This window comes from Periplaneta americana, chromosome 2, assembly GCF_040183065.1.
Source record: "Periplaneta americana isolate PAMFEO1 chromosome 2, P.americana_PAMFEO1_priV1, whole genome shotgun sequence".
In the NCBI taxonomy this organism is placed as follows: domain Eukaryota; kingdom Metazoa; phylum Arthropoda; class Insecta; order Blattodea; family Blattidae; genus Periplaneta; species Periplaneta americana.
Window position 1 is genome coordinate 205,320,254 of NC_091118.1, and position 20,111 is coordinate 205,340,364.

Genomic DNA, 20,111 nt, shown 5'->3' on the forward strand with positions numbered 1-20,111 from the left:
GTTTCTCCTATTATACACTTTCGCACAGTGAGCTTCTACGTATAGGTATGGGCAAGTGAGGGGTTGGTAGTGTGAAGGGAGGGTGTACACAAAATACTGTCTTCCAAGAGTATCATCTCCGAGCTGCTACTGCACACACACACACACACACACACACATCATTTCTTGTTCACTTGGAAACCTAGTGAGCTTGCTAGTCAGCACTCTCACATAAACAAGGTGCTTCCATCTACTGACTAAGAAACAATTCAGAACAAAACTCATGCCATCACTTAAAAACACAATCAAGAAATAAAATATTTAATATTTGTACAAATCATGTTCATTTATTTACTTTAAATATGAGATATTATACATTGTGTGATTTCATTTATGAAACCTTTGCATGTTATTTTTAAAATAAAATGAAAGTCGTCAACCCTGTCGGCTGTCTTGATAGGGGATGTCAATTTTATTACCCTCGCACCACACTGGAATGTCCAAATTAAAGTACGAACTAGTCCATTTTGAATCTTGTGTACACTACTTTTAACACTTTAATATAAATAACTGATTAACTAGCAGACTTACTCGTGTTAATTATGTAAGTCTGTGCGGCTTACAGCTGTTTCGGTGCTTCATCACACCATCCTCAGAGCCTACTAGATCTCGGCGTCATCTCGAACTTCTACGCACCTACACAACAGCAGAGAAGTTCGAGATGACGCCGAGATCTAATAGGCTCTGAGGATGGTGTGATGAAGCACCGAAACAGCTGTAAGCCACACAGACTTACATAGTTAACATGAGTATGTCCGCTAGTTATTCAATTACTTAAGAATTAGTTTTTTGTTGCCTGTGGAAGAGTGAGAAGTGTGTGAATAATTGAGGACCGTTTTTGCAAAACTTTCTAACTGCAAAATTTGCAAAATTGAGATTTTGGTGGATTCGTTAACATAAAGCAGGCCTCTACACGATGTTAAAGTTATCTTAGTAAAATTGAATTATTTCTCTTCATTGTAGTGTGTCAAAGTGTGATGGTTGCACCTATAAACTATTTGTCTTCATTCAGTTTTTTGTCTCTCCTGTAAAATTTAGTTTTTTTCAGTTAGCAAGTTTTGCAAAAACGGTCCTCAATTGTATGGTAGTGATAAAGTGTTCTATAAGTTTCTAAAATAAACACTATTGTGAAACTGAAAAATACGAACTTAATTACAGAAGAATAGTTGACTATTAAAAAAAATGCAAGATCCACGCCATAAAAAAAGTACAGGATATTAATTGCAAAGGAAAGGAGGTAAATAAAAAATTTAATAAGGATGTTTATAAGAAAAGCTCTTGGAACTGAGGAAGTGAAATTATAGAGAGACTATTCTGTAGGATGTCTGAGGGTAGACTTAGTGCTCTGGCCATGCTGTCTGTTGAAAAGCCCTTGAGAGACATCATGAACTTAAACAAAGGCTGAAAAGGGAGGAGAGAACGATGAACTTTTCATACAGGTATCTACACTAACAATTTTTTGCTTCGTAGAATTCTAATAGCCAATATTATAGGAATTGTTCGGTATGCTTATTTAAATGTTTGGTAATATTTTATAAAAGTTACAACTGCACACCCAAAACGAAAAGGCACCAGCCGCTACTGGTGTTCATTGCTTGATACTTGCTGCAAATAGAACATTCTGAGCTTATAAAAGGCTGGTTCACAATAAACCGGGAACGAGAACCAGAATGAAAATGAGAAGCAGAGGACGTGAATATGAAAATTCTTGATTCACAATAAACCGAGAACATAGACGACTATGCATATCGATATGCATGTCAATAACGATATGTAAAGTCGATATTACGCATTCTGATGTTATTTGTGTATAATTGACCAAAGGCGTTCTCTCATGAGTACAAGGCAGCCAACATAAACACAGGTTAACCAACTTCGAAATTTCAACTGAAACATTTCATTAGGTACGGAACTATAAACATGCCCATGCATCTTTATTATCACAACCTATTTTAAGTCTACCATAACGTAAAATAATTAGAGAAGAAACATTTGTAATAGAACAAAAATGAACACTACAGTAGTTATTGAATTGACGCATGAATATGTAGTGTGTAATACAACCAATACAGTAATAAAATATGATTCACTTATGATCGGTGTTCAAAGATGCAGCTATTGAAAGCCACGTATTCTCCTTCATTTTCTCATCTTTATACGAGGCGCGCCACTTATCGTAGATGTGAGGATTTTCCTCAACACTCAATATTAGAATCTCATCAAATAAAACTTACTCCATGATGCACAGCACAGAACAAAATAATGCATAGGTTATGTCACAGTCTTCTTGCTACAAAATATATGACGACAAAATAGCTTTTAGATGGCAATAGAATGAATCTAGTGGGCTGTGATCGGAAACGTGAATGCCAAAGTTGAAACTTGGCCAACTCTCCATTCCCGATCTCGGGCTCCGGCAAGCTTTTCGTTAATTGTGAATGCTCACATTTAAATGTATACATTTTAACAATTTTACCGTTTTCGTTTTCGTTCTGATTCTCGTTTCCGGTTTATTGTGAACCAGCCTTAATTCTAACAAGCGTGGAAAGCGAGAGAGAGAGTTCTTTAAATTTTCAAGCAAAAGGATAAATTAAATTTTATCAAACATGCAATGCACTACGTTAATTTTTTTAAGGATCCAATGAATTAGATGAGGTAGGTCTTATATTTTGAGTAACACTGAGTGATGACCTATGCCACTTTGAGAAATTACTGAAACAATGACGTCTTCAACATCTGTAAATGCTGATGTCGATGGCAACATGTATTCTTACAATATTTTCGAACTCATTTTATCTCTTCCTTACCCCACAGCCTGTACAAGGAATTCAATATAAAGTACATACAGTTGCTTATATCAGGTACAATGTTCGAATTTTAAACTTCAGCTGTCACTGCGTAGTGGCAGTAAGAGGTGCGGGTTCGAGTCGTATGCTCTTGTTGATCTGCTGCACCAGTGCTGACTTGAGCTCCTTCATCTTCTGTCGCCATTCGATCCAGCGAGCGACCTCGGGGTTGTTCCGATCACCGCGTCCTTCTAGCTGCTGATAGTAAGCCTCGCGAAGGATGCGGAATGCTTGCAGATTGCTGTAAGGCAGCTGCGTCACTGGGTCGAAGTAGCGAGCTTGGAGCCTGCAAGCAAACTAACATGTTACTACAATACGTGCAGTTACCCAATATTCGAAATCCCAGATACCAGACATCCACAGCATAGACACGCAAGATAACGCGTAATTCAGTTACCATATTCGCTGACGTATAAGGTGCATCCACTTTTTTGTTCACGTTTTTGAGGGAAAAAACTTATCACTGAATATTATTGGGGATCATCAGTGTGGTTTTAGGCGTAATAGATCGACTATTGATCAAATGTTTTGTATTCGACAGATACTGGAGAAAAAAATGGGAGTATAAGGGTACAGTACATCAGTTATTCATAGATTTCAAAAAGGCATATGACTCGGTTAAGAGAGAAGTTTTATATAATATTCTTATTGGATTTGGTATTCCCAAGAAACTAGTTCGATTAATTAAAATGTGTCTTAGTGAAACTTACAGCAGAGTCTGTATAGGCCAGTTTCTATTTGATGCTTTTCCAATTCACTGCGGGCTAAAGCAGGGAGATGCACTATCACCTTTACTTTTTAACTTCGCTCTAGAATATGCCATTAAGAAAGTTCAGGATAACAGAGGGTTTGGAATTGAACGGGTTACATCAGCTTCTTGTCTATGCGGATGACGTGAATATGTTAGGAGAAAATCCACAAACGATTAGGGAAAAAGCGGAAATTCTAGTTGAAGCAAGTAAAGCAATAGGGTTGGAAGTAAATCCTGAAAAGACTAAGTATATGATTATGTCTCGTGACCAGAATATTGTACGAAATGGAACTATAAAAATTTAAGATTTATCCTTCGAAGAGGTGGAAAAATTCAAATATCTTGGAGCAACAGTAACAAATATAAATGACACTCGGGAGGAAATTAAATGCAGAATAAATATGGGAAATGCCTGTTATTATTCGGTTGAGAAGCTTTTATCATCCAGTCTGCTGTCAAAAAATCTGAAAGTTAGAATTTATAAAACAGTTATATTACCAGTTGTTCTATATGGTTGTGAAACTTGGACTCTCACTTTGAGAGAGGAACAGAGATTAAGGGTGTTTGAGAATAAGGTGCTTAGGAAAATATTTGGGGCTAAGAGGGATGAAGTTACAGGAGAATGGAGAAAGTTACACAACACAGAACTGCACACATTGTATTCTTCACCTGACATAATTAGGAACATAAAATCCAGACGTTTGAGATGGGCAGGACATGTAGCACGTATGGGCGAATCCAGAAATGCATATAGAGTGTTAGTTGGGAGGCTGGAGGGAAAAAGACCTTTGGGGAGGCCGAGACGTAGATGGGAAGATAATATTAAAATGGATTTGAGGGAGGTGGGATATGATGGTAGAGACTGGATTAATCTTGCTCAGGATAGGGACCGATGGCGGGCTTATGTGAGGGCGGCAATGAACCTACGGGTTCCTTAAAAGCCAGTAAGTAAGTATGTAGGTTAGCCATTCCAGACAAACTGGGAATTTCTATGAAAAAATTTTCCAGAAATATTTATTTATTATTAGTGTAAGACGTAAGGCTCTAAATTTAAATATTCTAATGTTTTATTTTCAGAAGAAAAATATTTTACAAGTTTCATGGGCATTGAATCTAAGTGGTCTTGGCTAGGTAATAGGTATTTTTTGTTTCCCTAAAGTTTGCAGCACTTACTCATAGAGATATCAGCTGTTAAGCTAGGTGCTCACTTATCGGAAAAAAATTCGTTTGCCGTGTTCGGATTTTTATTCTTTGCATTATTTTAAATGGAGCATCGCCCACTTGTCCATATAGCCTCTGTCCGCATGATAGAATTTCATCCGGAAAATTCTAAACAGGATTTCTGTATGGTTCAAGATCGAAATAAAGATTGTCATGGCCATATATCGATTGCAAGGCCTCCAAATGCAGTAATATTGAAGGTATAATGAAATGGATGACGTGAAGTTTTTTTTTTTTTTGTAGGTTATTTTACGACGCTTTATCAACATGTAGGTTATTTAGCATCTGAATGACATGAAGGTGATAATGCCGGTGAAATGAGTCCGGGGTCCAACACCGAAAGTTACCGAGCATTTGCTCATATTGGGTTGAGGGAAAACCCCAGAAAAAACCTCTACCAGGTAACTTGCCCCAACCAGGAATCAAACCCGGGCCACCTGGTTTCGTGGCCAGACGCGCTAGCCGTGTCCATAGGTGTGGACGTTTATTTTATTAAGTCCAATAGTATAAAGAACTTTATGCTCGACCATGCCGAAATGTAGTAATTATACACCTGGTAGCAGACCTTTAATGCATGTCATTAAAGTACACCTACTCATTAAAGGTCAGGTCTTTCAGCCAATGACGACTCAGGTTACAACTGTTCAGCCAATGACAGGTCAGCTTTCTACCATTATAAAACCGCAAGTATCGATTATTCTCGGATATGCAATCGAAAGAGAATTAGCGAAAAGTCACGGAGGCTGGAAATCCAATACTGTCACAGAAGGTTATGTTCTGTTACTATAATAATTAGCGTTAATTGTAAATAATATTCAAATAAATTCAATTTGTCATCTCGTTTTTCAATGTCTAATTTAATTTCAATGTTATCTCTGTAGGTTCTTATGGCCTAGCAAGGTCAATGTGGATATCTGTTCCTCGGAAAAAAATCAATACTTTCGCGTCTGCGCACATCTCACAACATACGGAACATTGCTGAAGGTCAGATACAATTAAAATTAATAATATCAAGTTAGAAATATGGTCGAGCATAAAAAGTCGTATGAAACTCGCCTATAATGGTCATTAAGAAGCTAGTATGAAAATTATGAAACTTGCTTGCGCTTATTTCATAAATATCCATACTCACTTCTTAATTACCTTCATTATAGGTTCGTTGCATAATGTACTATTATAATTTATTAAATTAGAATATAGCAATGTAATATGAAGAAAGAACATATGGGATGAGATTGTGAAAATACTAAATTAAACAGATATGTCCTTCATAATTTATATAAGGTACAAAGCTATTCATTTTATTTCCAGGTTCAGTCATTCCAGTTTTTACGAATGTTATATTTTTACTATTTTTAAAACTTTATATCGTATATTAAAAATGAAATGACTCTTGTCAACTTTTGTTATTAGAATCAATTTAGAAGATCAGTATCATTTTACAGATAAAATATTGTTTGAATAAAATTTATTAGGCTATTATTGCAGAAAATAAAGAAAAGGTTCTGTTACGGACATACATTCAGGCAGATTTCCTGAAAGAGCATATAATAAAACTGGAAAGAAGAATCAGTACCTGGTGATGGGACAGATGTTCTTCGCTGGTGCCTTGGGTTGGGTCTGTGGGAACGCACTCCTGTACACCTGCTCATCAAGGAATGTGATGAACGTCCTCTCACACCGAGTGTCATTTGAAGTACTTCCCACATCCTTGTTTTTATCTTCTTCTTTCTTACTCTCTTCAGCATCTGTCTGGTTCTCTTTTCCATTGCTATAAACATTTTTTAAAAAGCTAACAAAAATGTCAACATTAACTTCAACTTTAAAACAGACTGAGTTCTATAAGAAACTAATATATAAGATACTGATAATAAAATTAACACAATCAATAGACATAATTTAACTTGGTATCAAGATGATGACACATACTTTCTCACTGTATTTACAGAACAAATGAGTTCGTTTTATCATGTTATGAATTACTATTACATTTTTATTACGTCATACTGCTTTTGACCAAAAAAAATTGTACAGAACAATGTGTTTCAACTAAGCATAGCTGCTTATCCTACAGTTTTTATCACCTCCCTAGCACTTGTTTCTTTGTTTGCCAACATTATATTTTCAATAATTGTACTTTCTACTGTAAATTGTTCACGTTTATTTCATCATCCTTAATTAAAATTTTTCTATCATTTAGGTTATGTTATAGCTTCTGCTGTATGAGATTATGAATAGTTGCGTATCAGAGATTGTTTAATACAGTACAATCCCTTGTAACCAGCACCCAAATAACCGGCAATACCAAAATAAGGGCACTTTTGGCTGGGCCAAAAAAAATGTTTAAATCTGCCATATTGCCACAGTCTGGGCCATCAGTTTTGCCACATTAGGGAGTTTACACAAACTTACATTTTCAGCGAGTATTCGAACCTAAAATTGGTGTATTATTTGTGTTGTGTTTTAATAAAGAAAATCCACACAGTTTTTATGTTTATTTAATTATGTTCGGGCCGCCAGTGTTGCCACATTAGGAAGTTCGCACGAACTTTCATTTTCAGTGAATATTCGAACCTAAAATTGCGTATTATTTGTGTTGTGTGATGTGTTTTAATAAGGAAAATCCACACAGTTTTTATGTTTATTCAGTTATGAGCAAGTGATAGAGAAATAAGCTTCACATGGCTGCAGTTGGCACCATGAAATACGAACTTTATTTTTATATATATACCTGTATTTAATCAATTATCCGACAAAATCTCGTATCCGGAACTAGCCTGGTCCCTTTGGTGCTGGATAAGAGGGATTCCATTGTATATATTGATAACTTGAAGTAGAATGCAGTTTTAATAATAATGAAACTGAATCAACAAAGCCTTCTTAACTAGAATTGTTTACAGAGTTCAATGAAGATATTATAGTTGGCACAACTGGTAACAAGAGAACAGCTAATCATGACACACTACTGCCACCTAGGAGAATATTTGTCATGAAGAGATGGTACAATAATACATTTTAAAAACAGTTTAGTTTTTGTAACTCAATATTTTATTGTATTAGATTACTTTATTTCTTCTAATCGTGTGATAGTCAACTAAATCACACTCGAGTTTTGATTTTCTCTAGATAAATCAAAACCTCCATAGTCCATAATCGTACCTATCTTTAAGAAGGGGGACAAGACTAACTGTGGTAACTTTCGAGGAATATCACTTTTGTTGATGTCGTACAAAATTTTGTCGAATATCCTTTTGAAAAGATTAACTCCATATATGTAGATGAAATTATTGGGTATCATCAGTGTGGTTTCAGGTGTAATAGATCGACTATTGATCAGATTTTTTGTATTCAACAGATATTGGAGAAAAAATGGGAGTATAAGGGTATAGTACATCAGTTATTCATAGATTTCAAAAAGGCATATGACTCGGTTAAGAGAGAAGTTTTATATAATATTCTTATTGAATTTGGTATTCCCAAGAAACTAGTTCGATTAATTAAAATGTGTCTTAGTGAAACTTACAGCAGAGTCCGTATAGGCCAGTTTCTATATGATGCTTTTCCAATTTACTGTGGGCTAAAGCAGAGAGATGCACTATCACCTTTACTTTTTAACTTCACTCTAGAATATGCCATTAGGAAAGTTCAGGATAACACAGAGGGTTTGGAATTGAACGGGTTACATCAGCTTCTTGTCTATGTGGATGACGTGAATATGTTAGGAGAAAATCCACAAACGATTAGGGAAAACATGGGAATTTTACTGGAAGCAAGTAAAGAGATAGGTTTGGAAGTAAATCCCGAAGAGACAAAGTATATGATTATGTCTCGTGATCAGAATATTGTACGAAATGGAACTATAAAAGTTGGAGATTTATCCTTCGAAGAGGTGGAAAAATTCAAATATCTTGGAGCAACAGTAACAAATATAAATGACACTCGGGAGGAATAAATATGGGAAATGCCTGTTATTATTCGTTTGAGAAGCTTTTATCATCCAGTCTGCTGTCAAAAAAGCTGAAAGTAGAATTTATAAAACAGTTATATTACCGGTTGTTCTGTATGGCTGTGAAACTTGGACTCTCACTTTGAGAGAGGAACAGAGATTAAGGGTTTTTGAGAATAAGGTTCTTAGGAAAATATTTGGGGCTAAGAGGGATGAAGTTACAGGAGAATGGAGAAAGTTTCACAACGCAGAGCTGCACGCATTGCATCCTTCACCTGACATAATTAGGAACATTAAATCCAGACGTTTGAGATGGGCAGGGCATGTAGCACATATGGGCGAATCCAGAAATGCATATAGAGTGTTAGTTGGGAGACCAGAGGGGAAAAGACCTTTGGGGAGGCCGAGACGTAGATGAGAAGATAATATTAAAATGGATTTGATGGAGGTGGGATATGATGGTAGAGACTGCATTAATCTTGCTCAGGATAGGGACCAATGGCGGGCTTATGTGAGAGCGGCAATGAACCTCCGGATTCCTTAAAGTAAATCAAAACCTCTAGTGAGAGTATTATAGATAATCCCTTTTTAGCTTATCTTCTTAAACTAACATTCAAAAGACATAAATAAATGAAGTAATTTATTTATAGTGGCAGAGTTAAGTCCAAAGGGCCTTCTCTTATACTCTACCAGATAATGTACTATGCCGTAGAACATAAGAAATGCCAAAACTAGAGTTTATCTTCTCCTTTGCATGCACAGTTTATGACTGGGGCTCAGTTCCCACTACCTTTTGTCAGTGGGGTCTGCAGGCTCCTGCTTCTCCCTCTCGTCGTCTCCCTCGTCCACTGTGATCGGACTCTCATGCTGGTCCTGATTCATCACCTCGACCAGAGGCATGGCCACGGAGTGATAGCGTATCATTGGGCCCTGGAACGTCTTCTTAACTATCCTCGTCTTCTTCTTTTCCATTTCTAATTTCTGGTATTTCTCTGCGTGCCACAAGTAAGAACACATTACTAATTTGAATTCTACACTTGGCAGTCTGTGCTGCTCTAAGTACGATTCCAGAGAAAAAATGGTCTACCTGAATTTCCTAAGATCTACATTCAATGCAGTTATATTGTCAGACTCCAAAGCAGCTATTCTATCAATAGTCTCTAAACACACACATTCATCTCAAACAGCAGAAATAACTAAAATGCTTTCTCAATTAATATCACTCAATAAAAGAATTGTATTCCAATGGATACCATTCCATTGTGGAATCCTGGGAAACGAGAATGCGGATGCTTTAGCAAAGAAGGGCAGCACTGCTACTTACAGATCTGTTACTAAATCTACGTATGTAGATTTAATAAATCATGTAGACTTCAACAAACAAAATTTGATAACACAATCTCAAGGGAAAAAATGGAACTCTCTGCATCATAATCCACAGTGAATTCCCGATTTACCACGAAAATCGTCTGTAACTGCATTTAGATTGGCAACAGGCCATGATTGTCTGGCCAAACACCTGCATAGAATTGGAATATATCAGTCCCCTAACTGCCCATTGTGCAACTCAAACCAAGAAATGCATTCAGAACACCTCAAAATCTGTGCTTCAGTGGCTGACCATGATAATATCTTTGAAAAATATTGGAGTGCAAGAGGTCAAATGACTTTATTGTCAAACGCCTGGCATTAGAAAACAACAACAACAACATTCAATGCATTGCACATGCACAGTGGTTCAAAACAGTGGTACATATGAGATCACTTTGGCAGTTATTGAAATTCAGTTTACTTTGATTGTTGTCATACCTGAAAGGTATACCGAATTTTGCACATCTCTGCCCCTATTACTTATTTGTTCGATTCCACAATCTTAATCGCTATCATAGCTTAAATACTCGGTCACAACATGGTAACACGCTATAAATTCCACTCCACACATCATCTCTGTATCAATGAAAATTAAACATAACTGTAACATAAACACAGAAGTTTGCGCCCTAGCTACCAAATGGGATCATTCACAATGATTCACATAAGCATTGACATAAACATTACCATAAGACGTTAACATGAAAGTTAATGTTTCATTTTCATGCTTACGTGATTTGCAAACAGAACACAATTGTGGAATGCTGCAGTATACGACAGACTATGAGGAAATGGCGTCGTTGTTATGTTTGCTGTTATGTTTATGTTCCCATGAGCCTGTTGCTACTTCTCGTCACTGGAATTATATGCCACCCGAAGTCAAAGGCTACCGAAATTTTATTTTTTTTAAATATAAATTAGAAGAGTATCTTATGATGAGTTGCCAGACATAATGCATTGCAAATATTTAATGCAATATAGCACACTGTGTTTATTTTTATTTTTTGTTTCTTATTTTTATTGTATATACTTAATTCAATTGTCTTTAAAATGTTATTATGTAAATAGTATTTTCTTTTAATTTAATGTTCATATGTTTACTGCAGTGTTCATTTTTGTGTACTCTTTATTCAAATATCTGTTTATGATTTTATTATGTAAATCATATTTATTTATCACTTAAAACCAATATGTATTCCACTACGTTCGTTTTTCTTTTATTCTTTCTTGATTGTGTACATTTTTTTCAATTGTCGGTTTCTTGTTTAATTAGGCCTATGTGAATCCTATTTTCTTATAATTTAATACAAATATGTACAGTAAAAGCCCGATATAACGTGGTTGTTGGGGGACATATTTTACCCCGCATTATAGCTCAACCGCGACATACCAGAAGTGATTATAGTCCATGTGTTAATGAAATGACAAGTCACATGGAGATGGGTAAAGCTGGTAATTTAATACACTATACCTCTATACTTACTTAATTACTGGCTTTTAAGGAACCCGGAGGTTCATTGCCGCCCTCACATAAGCCCGCCATCGGTCCCTATCCTGAGCAAGATTAATCCATTCTCTATCATCATATCCCACCTCCCTCAAATCCATTTTAATATTATCTTCCCATCTACGTCTCGGCCTCCCTAAAGGTCTTTTTCCCTCCGGCCTCCCAAGTAACACTTTATATGCATTTCTGGATTCGCCCATACGTGCTACATGCCCTGCCCATCTCAAACGTCTGGATTTAATGTTCCTAATTATGTCAGGTGAAGAATACAATGCCTGCAGTTCTGTGTTGTGTAACTTCCTCCATTCTCCTGTAACTTCATCCCTCTTAGCCCCAAATATTTTCCTAAGCACCTTATTCTCAAACACCCTTAATCTCTGTCCCTCTCTCAAAGTGTGAGTCCAAGTTTCACAACCATACAGAACAACCGGTAATATAACTGTTTTAAAATTCTAACTTTCAGATTTTTCGACAGGTGACTGGATGATAAAAGTTTCTCAACCGAATAATAGCAGGCATTTCCCATATTTATTCTGTGTTTAATTTCCTACCGAGTATCATTTATATTTGTTACTGTTGCTCCCAGATATTTGAACTTCTCCACCTCTTCAAAAGATAAATTTCCAATTTTTATATTTTACTATACCTCTATACATGAATTTAAATAATGTAATACGTACCATACTATAATATAAACTAGACACTCACCAGTTATGCAGTTTATTCCATAAAACTTGTTATTGTATTGTTTTTAGCAATAGTTCATTTCACTATTTTACTGTTTATAAACTATCCTGATTTTACACCGACTTAAAAAAGTCTTCAAGTTTTGTTAAATGATACAGAAGACAATTACTACCATCAAATTACTTGTGATATAAAGTCTATGTTTAAGTATAATGACTGTTGTATGAAAAAGCAGAAATCAGGTGATGCAATAGTGCAGCTGAAGGCACACACCATTCTCATACAAATGCTTCACTAAATTTCTCTAAATATTGCACTGTCATTGGTTCGCATGATAGTGAAAGCCTTAAGAGAAATATATTTCTAGACGATTTTATATCGAATTCGAAGATATTACATTTTTACGATAAAAAATGGAGCATTTTAATAAAAAAAAAAACAAATTATTCCAGAAATCCCACGTAAATTTGCAGTAGCAAAATTCAGACTGCTTACAGAAAACGATTATTTGGCCAAACACTTGAGTAAAGCCCGGTTCAGACGGTGCGTGTTTCTGTGATGGATTCCAAGGTGGCTGCGCGGATGGGTAGCCTGCGTGGTCACTCGCCGGAAGTAATGTGCTCTGGTGGCTCCGTGGATGGCTAGCTTGCTGGATTTCGAGGGTAGGTTCCTTGCTATTTTTCGGGATAGTTTGCAGGCTGGAAACCAAAGGTGATCATATAATATCACCACTGAAACCATGTCGCCATGTTCGTTGTTTTCCAACTAAACCTGTTTTTTTCTATATTCTTTAGTTTCTAAGAAACAACAATTAAATACCGGACTTTAGCTGTTTTGCACTTATGGCTTAATTACTTTATTACGACATTTACTACTGTTAATGTAGGACTTTAGTTGTTTTCCACTCACGGTTTAGTTTCTTTTTGACCATGAGTGTTGGCAACAGATGAAACAGCAGATGATTTTCCAATTTGAACTAGAGTTGGGCAACACGATTCTTTTTTAGAAGTCGATTCCAACGATTCAATCATACATTACGAATCGATTCTAACGATTCGTTCACGATTCTTCTCAGTCTGTGATTCCAACTATTCTTTTGAATCGTCAACGAGTTCACGATTCTTCCTACTCTGCGATTCCAACGATTTGTCAACGAACGACTTAGAGGACACTTTCCTTTGCAAACCACGCGTAGAACAAAAACGTTCTACATCTCTCTCATAGATGGCATAAGAGGCGAGACATTGGATTGTCTCTTTCTCATTGGCTGGAACCATTCAACATGACCTCCATTAGTCTACAAAATTACCCAAGATAATGTTTCTAAATTATAATTTATCAGCTGAACCTTATTGTGAAGTACATTTGTTGCATTACCGGTACATCTCTATTTAACTATGCAAATTTCAGGTTCGTGTTCATTATTTTTCACACTTTACAAATGCAGTATTTTGATTTCACTGTCGTTCGGGAGCATTTGGCACGGTTCGGAAATGTCCGCTGACAGGTTACATCAAACAAGTAAATAGAATCGTGGGTTACGATACCATGTCAATTCGTTACTATTCTTTTGAACGACGATTCGTTACGATTCTTTTGAACGACGATTCGTTGATACCACGAATCGATTCTTACGATTCTTTATTATTAGTCGTTCGAATGAACGATTCGTTCACGAATCGACCCAACTCTAATTTGAACTGTGAAAAGAGCCAGCTCCGTGTGAACAACTACCATCACTGTAGCCAACACGGGAGCCAGCAAGTGACCACGCAGGGCAGTCATCAGAGCAGCCACCTTGGAATCCATCACAGAAACTAGCACCGTCTGAACCAGGCTTAAAATAGGAATTTACACGAATCCTAATTGTCCTCTATGCAACAAAGAAGAAGAAATGGCTGAAGATCATCTACAAACCTGTAAAGTTCTACCTGATGGATCCACCACAGAGAAATATTGGAGAGCAAGAACGCTAATGGCTTCGTTGCCAAAGCCCGGCATTAGATAACAACAACAACAACATTTTTACGAGCTCACAATAAAATTGTTTTTGACCTAAACTTCACAGCCTACATATCATGTTAAATGAAGCTTATAACAGAGGCATGTGAACACACAAGCCACTGAATTTATTTACCTAGGGACTTCAGATTGTCTTGCTCGGTGATTTTGGCTTCCTCCAGCAACTCCTCTTGAGTTGGTCGCCATTCGTCCTGAGTTCGCATTCGACGGCCTCTACGCTTGCGACCCTCTTCAGTGCGTTCCTTGAGACGTTGCAGGGTGGCTGCAGACTTTGCTGCCGTTGAGCGTCTTATCGACTTGCGTTCTAATAAACAAGCATAAGTACATTCCATTGAGAACATCAAACTTCCTAATATCAGCATTTTGTGTACCATCCTTCGTACGCCTAAAAACTAATATTATTACATTGATACTAACCAAATGTATCTACAGATATAACTTTTTTTCGAGGCTTTCTGGGTTTGACTTCAGCAGGTTTTTCCATCTTCTGTAACACGACAACTGGTTCCTGCAATATAAAGGTAAACTTTCAGTAAATCATTTCACTATAATTATATTCATTATAGGGATGAGTCTCTGTTTCTAAATTTTGATATATTTTTTGAAGACAACATATTTTTCGATCATAAACATTTTTAAAGTTATAAAATGTCACATTAGAATTGGTAAGGTCTGCTTTTTGTTATTAAAGTTATTTATGGATGAGCACCATCTGTTGCTATCAATACCACGTCATCAGACATCTCTGTACTCAAGTTCTTTCTCAATAGCCATGGCCCGCTCATGGAATTCGCTGCCGCTGGAAATCAGGGGTAGTCTTAGTCCTCAGTTGTTTAAAATTAGGTTGTTTAGAAATATTTTAAATGCACAGAATTAGTTTTTTTAGGTATAATTTTTATTTATTATTATTACTATTATTATTATTATTATTATTATTATTATTATTATTATTATTATTTTACACAGTCATTACTTTCTTTTTCCATTAACACTTATATCTAGGTAATTGTCATTGTCTCAGTGTAACCCGCGCTGTGCTGATCATACTAATTGTACTATTCCTTTAATTGTGAGATTATATTCATATGTATTAATTCTTTTTTTTTTTAAGTTAATACTGTATACTAGAATATATTTTCCTGTTTATGATTATGTATTCAGTCTCTTTTTTTATTATTATATATATTTTTTTATTATTGTTATTTTAAAGTTAATACTGATCGTGTATATGTATTCAATCTCTCTTTTTACTTAATTATGTTTATTATTATTTTTAAGTTAATATTTGTATACCGGTATGTATTTTTCTGTATGTGATTTGATCCTGGTTGAGTGGAAAAGAAGGCCTGATGGCCTTAACTCTGCCAGGGAAAATTATATTATTATTATTATTATTATTAGTATCTAATGTGAATTTTTTAAAGTGGTATGTGGTCATATTTATAATTTACAAAAAAAAATATTTTTGTAGTTTGTTTTCTACAAGTAAGCAACATTAGGTTTACTTTATTAAGTAGATTATTTTAAATATTATTAATTGTAATTATTTTATGTAATTAGGTTACCACTGCGACAGGGTGTTTGCCCATTTGCAGTGTAAATAAATACATACATGCAGGATATAAAAATATACCACAGTTTAGGTTAAGAAAGACAGTTAATAGACATAATATTTACAAGTTAAATTTTGTAACAGTCTTCCACAAACAGTAACAGAATTATCTTTAAATACACATTTTTTAAATTAATTTCCAAATGGTTAAAAACAAAAGATTATACTGACAAATGAATTTTTGTTGTATAAGATTTCAGCCATTGAATTGTTTGAAAATTCAAATTATAATGTTTCTATGAATTATTGGACAATGCCTATTTCTTATTTATATATTTTATTAATGGTATAAATAAATCTTATCTTAAAAAAGAGAAACAGAAATATGTAAAACTGTGTGAAAACGAAAGGATGATATAAATTTCACTTTACTTTGTATGCCTTAGTCATAATTTTTCTTTTTTTCTTCGGCTCCCCATCTTCCTCTTCTGATATTGGCTCATCATTCTCTTCAATGCTGAAATCCGAATCCACTTCATCCTCTCCTTCTTCTTCAGACCTGTGAAGCAAACAGTGTGCTGTGTGTAAGCAAATTACCAAACTTTTTTCTAAACTTATTATAATCTATGAAAAACTATTTTGAGCAATAATAATAATAATAATAATAATAATAATAATAATACAGCTACAGCTGCAATTATGTGAATTCTTGGAAATAATTTACTTTCTTTCATTTCTCAAATTCACTATGCTATTACAATACAGGGCTTCCATTTCAAAACTTTCCAAATCAAGTAACTATTTACTGCAATTTAATTTAAACAAAAAACATGTTAATTTAGATATTGAGGGGAAATTTTAAAACCAGTGTTAACTGCATTTTAGGTTTCACCTCCCTCATTGTCCCCCACCTCCATTTGAAATTTCAAATTGCACCCCTATATGATTGTTTAGTCAACTGTCCGAAGACAGGTTCGAACCTCATAAATGACAACAATAAGGTATCACTCATGAGGCAACTAAGCTAGGAGGTAATGGGGTAAGGTGGACCCCTACATTATTATACTTAAATTTGAAAGCGTATTCAATTGTTTATACATTTCATTCATTTGTTTCCACTGCCTTTTGTTTTCTATCATTGCCTGGCAATCTGAATTGTTATCATTGATTAGAGCTGAATAGAATAAAGCTATAAAGACTATTGTTGGTTATAGGTTATTTCAGATAGTAACACAAACTAATATTAAGGAACATTATAGTTATGTATTATAAAGTTATTCTTTAAAAATTTTAAACAGGATAGAGGATTATGAAGGTCGAACTTTGAATTTACGTTATTTATGTATATGGTTTTGATAATATGGCAATGCTATGTAGAGGAGTTCCGAAATAACAATGGAGCACATTTTGAACATTAAATTTCGTCAATTTATTTAATTAATTTAGAAAAATATCCAAATAAATTGTGTTTTCATTCCATAACAAACTGAATGACAATAACAATTCAGGTTGCCAGGTGACGATAGAAAACAAAAGATGTGAAAACAAATGATTGAGATGTGTATAAACAACTGAATACTCTTTCAAATTTAAGTATCATGAGATATTCGTGCCAGTTCAAATTTCATAGGAGATGGCGTGGGCTAAAATCTAAAATGTAATTAAAACTGTTTTTAAACTTCTCCATAAATATCTAAATTTACGTGTTTTTTTGTTTAAAATAAATTTTATTTACTTAAATAGTTATTTAGACTAGGAAGTTTTGGATTGAAAGCCTGGTATATTGTTGAAATATTATTGTCTCTTTTGATTTCAAAATATGATTCGGATATTTAATCAAGAATAAAAATCATATAAGGTTACCTTCGATTACTAGTTCTTTGTATTGTTTTTTTATATTACCTGCCTGAATTAGCCCTATACATGTGTTAAAAATAAAATTAGTTTCTATAGCTGAGTCATAGACAATTGGAAGTCTATTCGCAGTACATTGTTAAGGAAATTCTCTATACTAACTGATAATCATCATCATTCTCAATTTCACTGAAGCCGCCGTAGGTTGTTTTATAAAAATCATCCTCCTCCTCTTCATCTAGAAGTTTGGACATCCGGTTTCCTGCATTGCTACGTCTGTCACGAGTTGTTGCAAGAGCCATCTTTCCTGTGAAATAAAGATCACATATTTTAGCATCTGACTGCACAAAGTCGCTACTGGTAGTTTAGTTTGTAGAGCAACTGACTATGGACTGAAAGGTCCCGGATTCAATCCCTGGTGGTGGTGGTGGGATTTGTCAAAACTTCCAGAACTTCTAAAGGGAATACCTTTACCTCTACCTTACTGCACAAAATATGCTTTTTGATATAGTACGTCCTATCAGCTATTACAAGGACCTACTTATGTAAGACTCACATCAGATTTTCATGGCTGCTATTCAGAGATCATCACATAATTATAAGGGAACAGTGATCAAATGTCAATGTCAGGGGAAATTTAAGTAAGCCTACTAGGGGAGAATCTGCCTCACAGGTCTGTTTACAATATCCAGGTGAAGTCTGATGCAAATTGTGCAGATCAATTATACATACATCGTCGGAGAAACTAGGGCTAAGGTAGTTCCAGTGATTTCGGAAGTGAAAATCATTGAATTTTCAAGATACCGAGTTGTTGACAATCTTGCCTTCTGATACGTTGTCAGTCTGAATTTGGAGGTTAAGATCTGTAATAAGTTGTCAGTATATATTTGTGAGATCAAGATTTGTGATAGATTGTCAGTCTGAGTTATGTGAGGTTAGGATATACAAGTTTAAACATAAACAAGATTTGTGATAGGTTGTCAGTTATGTGAGGTTAGGATATACAAGTTTAAACATAAACATACGAAAAAATATATATATAAATGTGAAAAGCATAAGAAGGGGAACATCAAAAGTATTATACTGATAGAAGTTCATCTATTTGTAGACATAATTTTCATTTCTTTAAAAGTACACCGGAACCCATATATTTGTCAACAGTGTTACAATCCATTTACGAGCCCATGATTGTTTAGTAACAATATTTGAACGACATAATTGGACAGTCACAAAATACATAAAATTAAAAGTATCAAGTAACTCGTTTAAACCTACACAATTACTTAGCTTGAGTGAGCAGTCCCTGCTTAGGCCTTTATTGCACGCATATCAGAACTATGTGATTCAAAAGCATTGCCATAATAATAATACAAACCCTAGATCATAGAAGTAACTTCTATAGATACTTCTATGATCTAGGATACAAACCCTTTGTCACAGGACATACACCCGATAAAACCGTCAGCCTTGTATTAGTTGTATTAATATGACGGTACTTTTGAATCACATAGTGGTGGCATATTTACTTTGCATAAAAGCCCTAAGTAGGAACCGGTGGAGCATAGACAAATAACACGACGCTCAATACGTAGGGAATATATATTCACAATAAAGAGAAAATAATATGTTCTCTATACTGTGATACATCCATAGATAGTTGCTAACCACTAGGATCGCTACTATCTACTCATTCTCATTACAGACAATGCGAAATAGTACCGGCACAGTCTATTGTTCCTATAGTAACCTCACAACTGAAGCTTCGTGACTGTATATACTACACCCCAGATCACATATAGATTGATCAATTCCTATGTTAAAATCGGTTGCACTTTGAAGAGAACAACCGCCAGGATCGCCACCCGTTCGCCGTAAACGAACACGAGTTGGCAGTACAGTCGCTAATGCAATTCAAATGGGAGTTATGACGTGACTCCTTATGTAATAACTAGATGGCAGCATAGTAAACCTGACAAAAGTTGTTACCGTCAAAACATATAACGCCGAGCAATTTGGGTATAGGTGATCTAGGCTCACACAAGGGTGGTGGTCTTTCTTCCTCAGTGTAATGACCTCGAGTATTACCTAAATTACTTTATGTAGCTAGTTAATTTGAAGTGTTTATTTTAAACTCTGATTATTATTAAAATGGTATTTTATAAGTAAACACAGGAAGAACAAAGCGGTAAATTCAAACTGCCATACGACTACACTTCATTGAGGCAGACATCAGAAATAGTGATTTAAGTTAGCAATGGAGAAGTACTATGAAGTAAAAAAACTGCAACAAAAACAATAGTAATGTTAACATTGTT

At 35.1% G+C, this 20,111-nt stretch overlaps 1 protein-coding gene across 5 annotated transcripts; it reads right to left on the reverse strand.

Moving 5' to 3' along the window:
- Positions 1-284: 284 nt before the first annotated feature.
- YL-1 (Vacuolar protein sorting-associated protein YL-1) lies at positions 285-19,673 on the reverse strand. Of its 5 annotated transcripts, none has more exons than XM_069819465.1 (8): positions 19,544-19,673; positions 17,959-18,103; positions 16,375-16,501; positions 14,808-14,898; positions 14,506-14,694; positions 9,594-9,795; positions 6,434-6,628; positions 285-3,171 (listed from the first exon to the last, which is right to left on the reverse strand). In XM_069819465.1, exons 2-8 carry the CDS (start codon positions 18,096-18,098, stop codon positions 2,931-2,933), a joined length of 1,185 nt encoding a protein of 394 aa, XP_069675566.1. In that variant the 5' UTR covers positions 18,099-18,103; positions 19,544-19,673; the 3' UTR covers positions 285-2,930. The 5 variants fall into 5 exon arrangements, with proteins under 5 accessions (XP_069675566.1, XP_069675564.1, XP_069675568.1 ...); XM_069819463.1 differs by having other exon boundaries at positions 19,516-19,668; XM_069819467.1 differs by lacking the exon at positions 19,544-19,673 and adding an exon at positions 19,225-19,315.
- Between the last annotated feature and the right edge of the window lie 438 nt (positions 19,674-20,111).

What these genes read in the sequence shown, in the direction of transcription:
- YL-1 (XM_069819465.1), bottom strand. Translation starts at nt 18,098, where the DNA reads ATGGCTCTTGCAACAACTCGTGACAGACGTAGCAATGCAGGAAACCGG. An exon ending in TATATCTGTAGATACATTTG is followed by an intron (nt 14,695 to 14,807) that starts GTTAGTATCAAT and finishes CTTGTTTATTAG; the next exon opens with AACGCAAGTCGATAAGACGC. An exon ending in AGACAATCTGAAGTCCCTAG is followed by an intron (nt 9,796 to 14,505) that starts GTAAATAAATTC and finishes TGTGGCACGCAG; the next exon opens with AGAAATACCAGAAATTAGAA.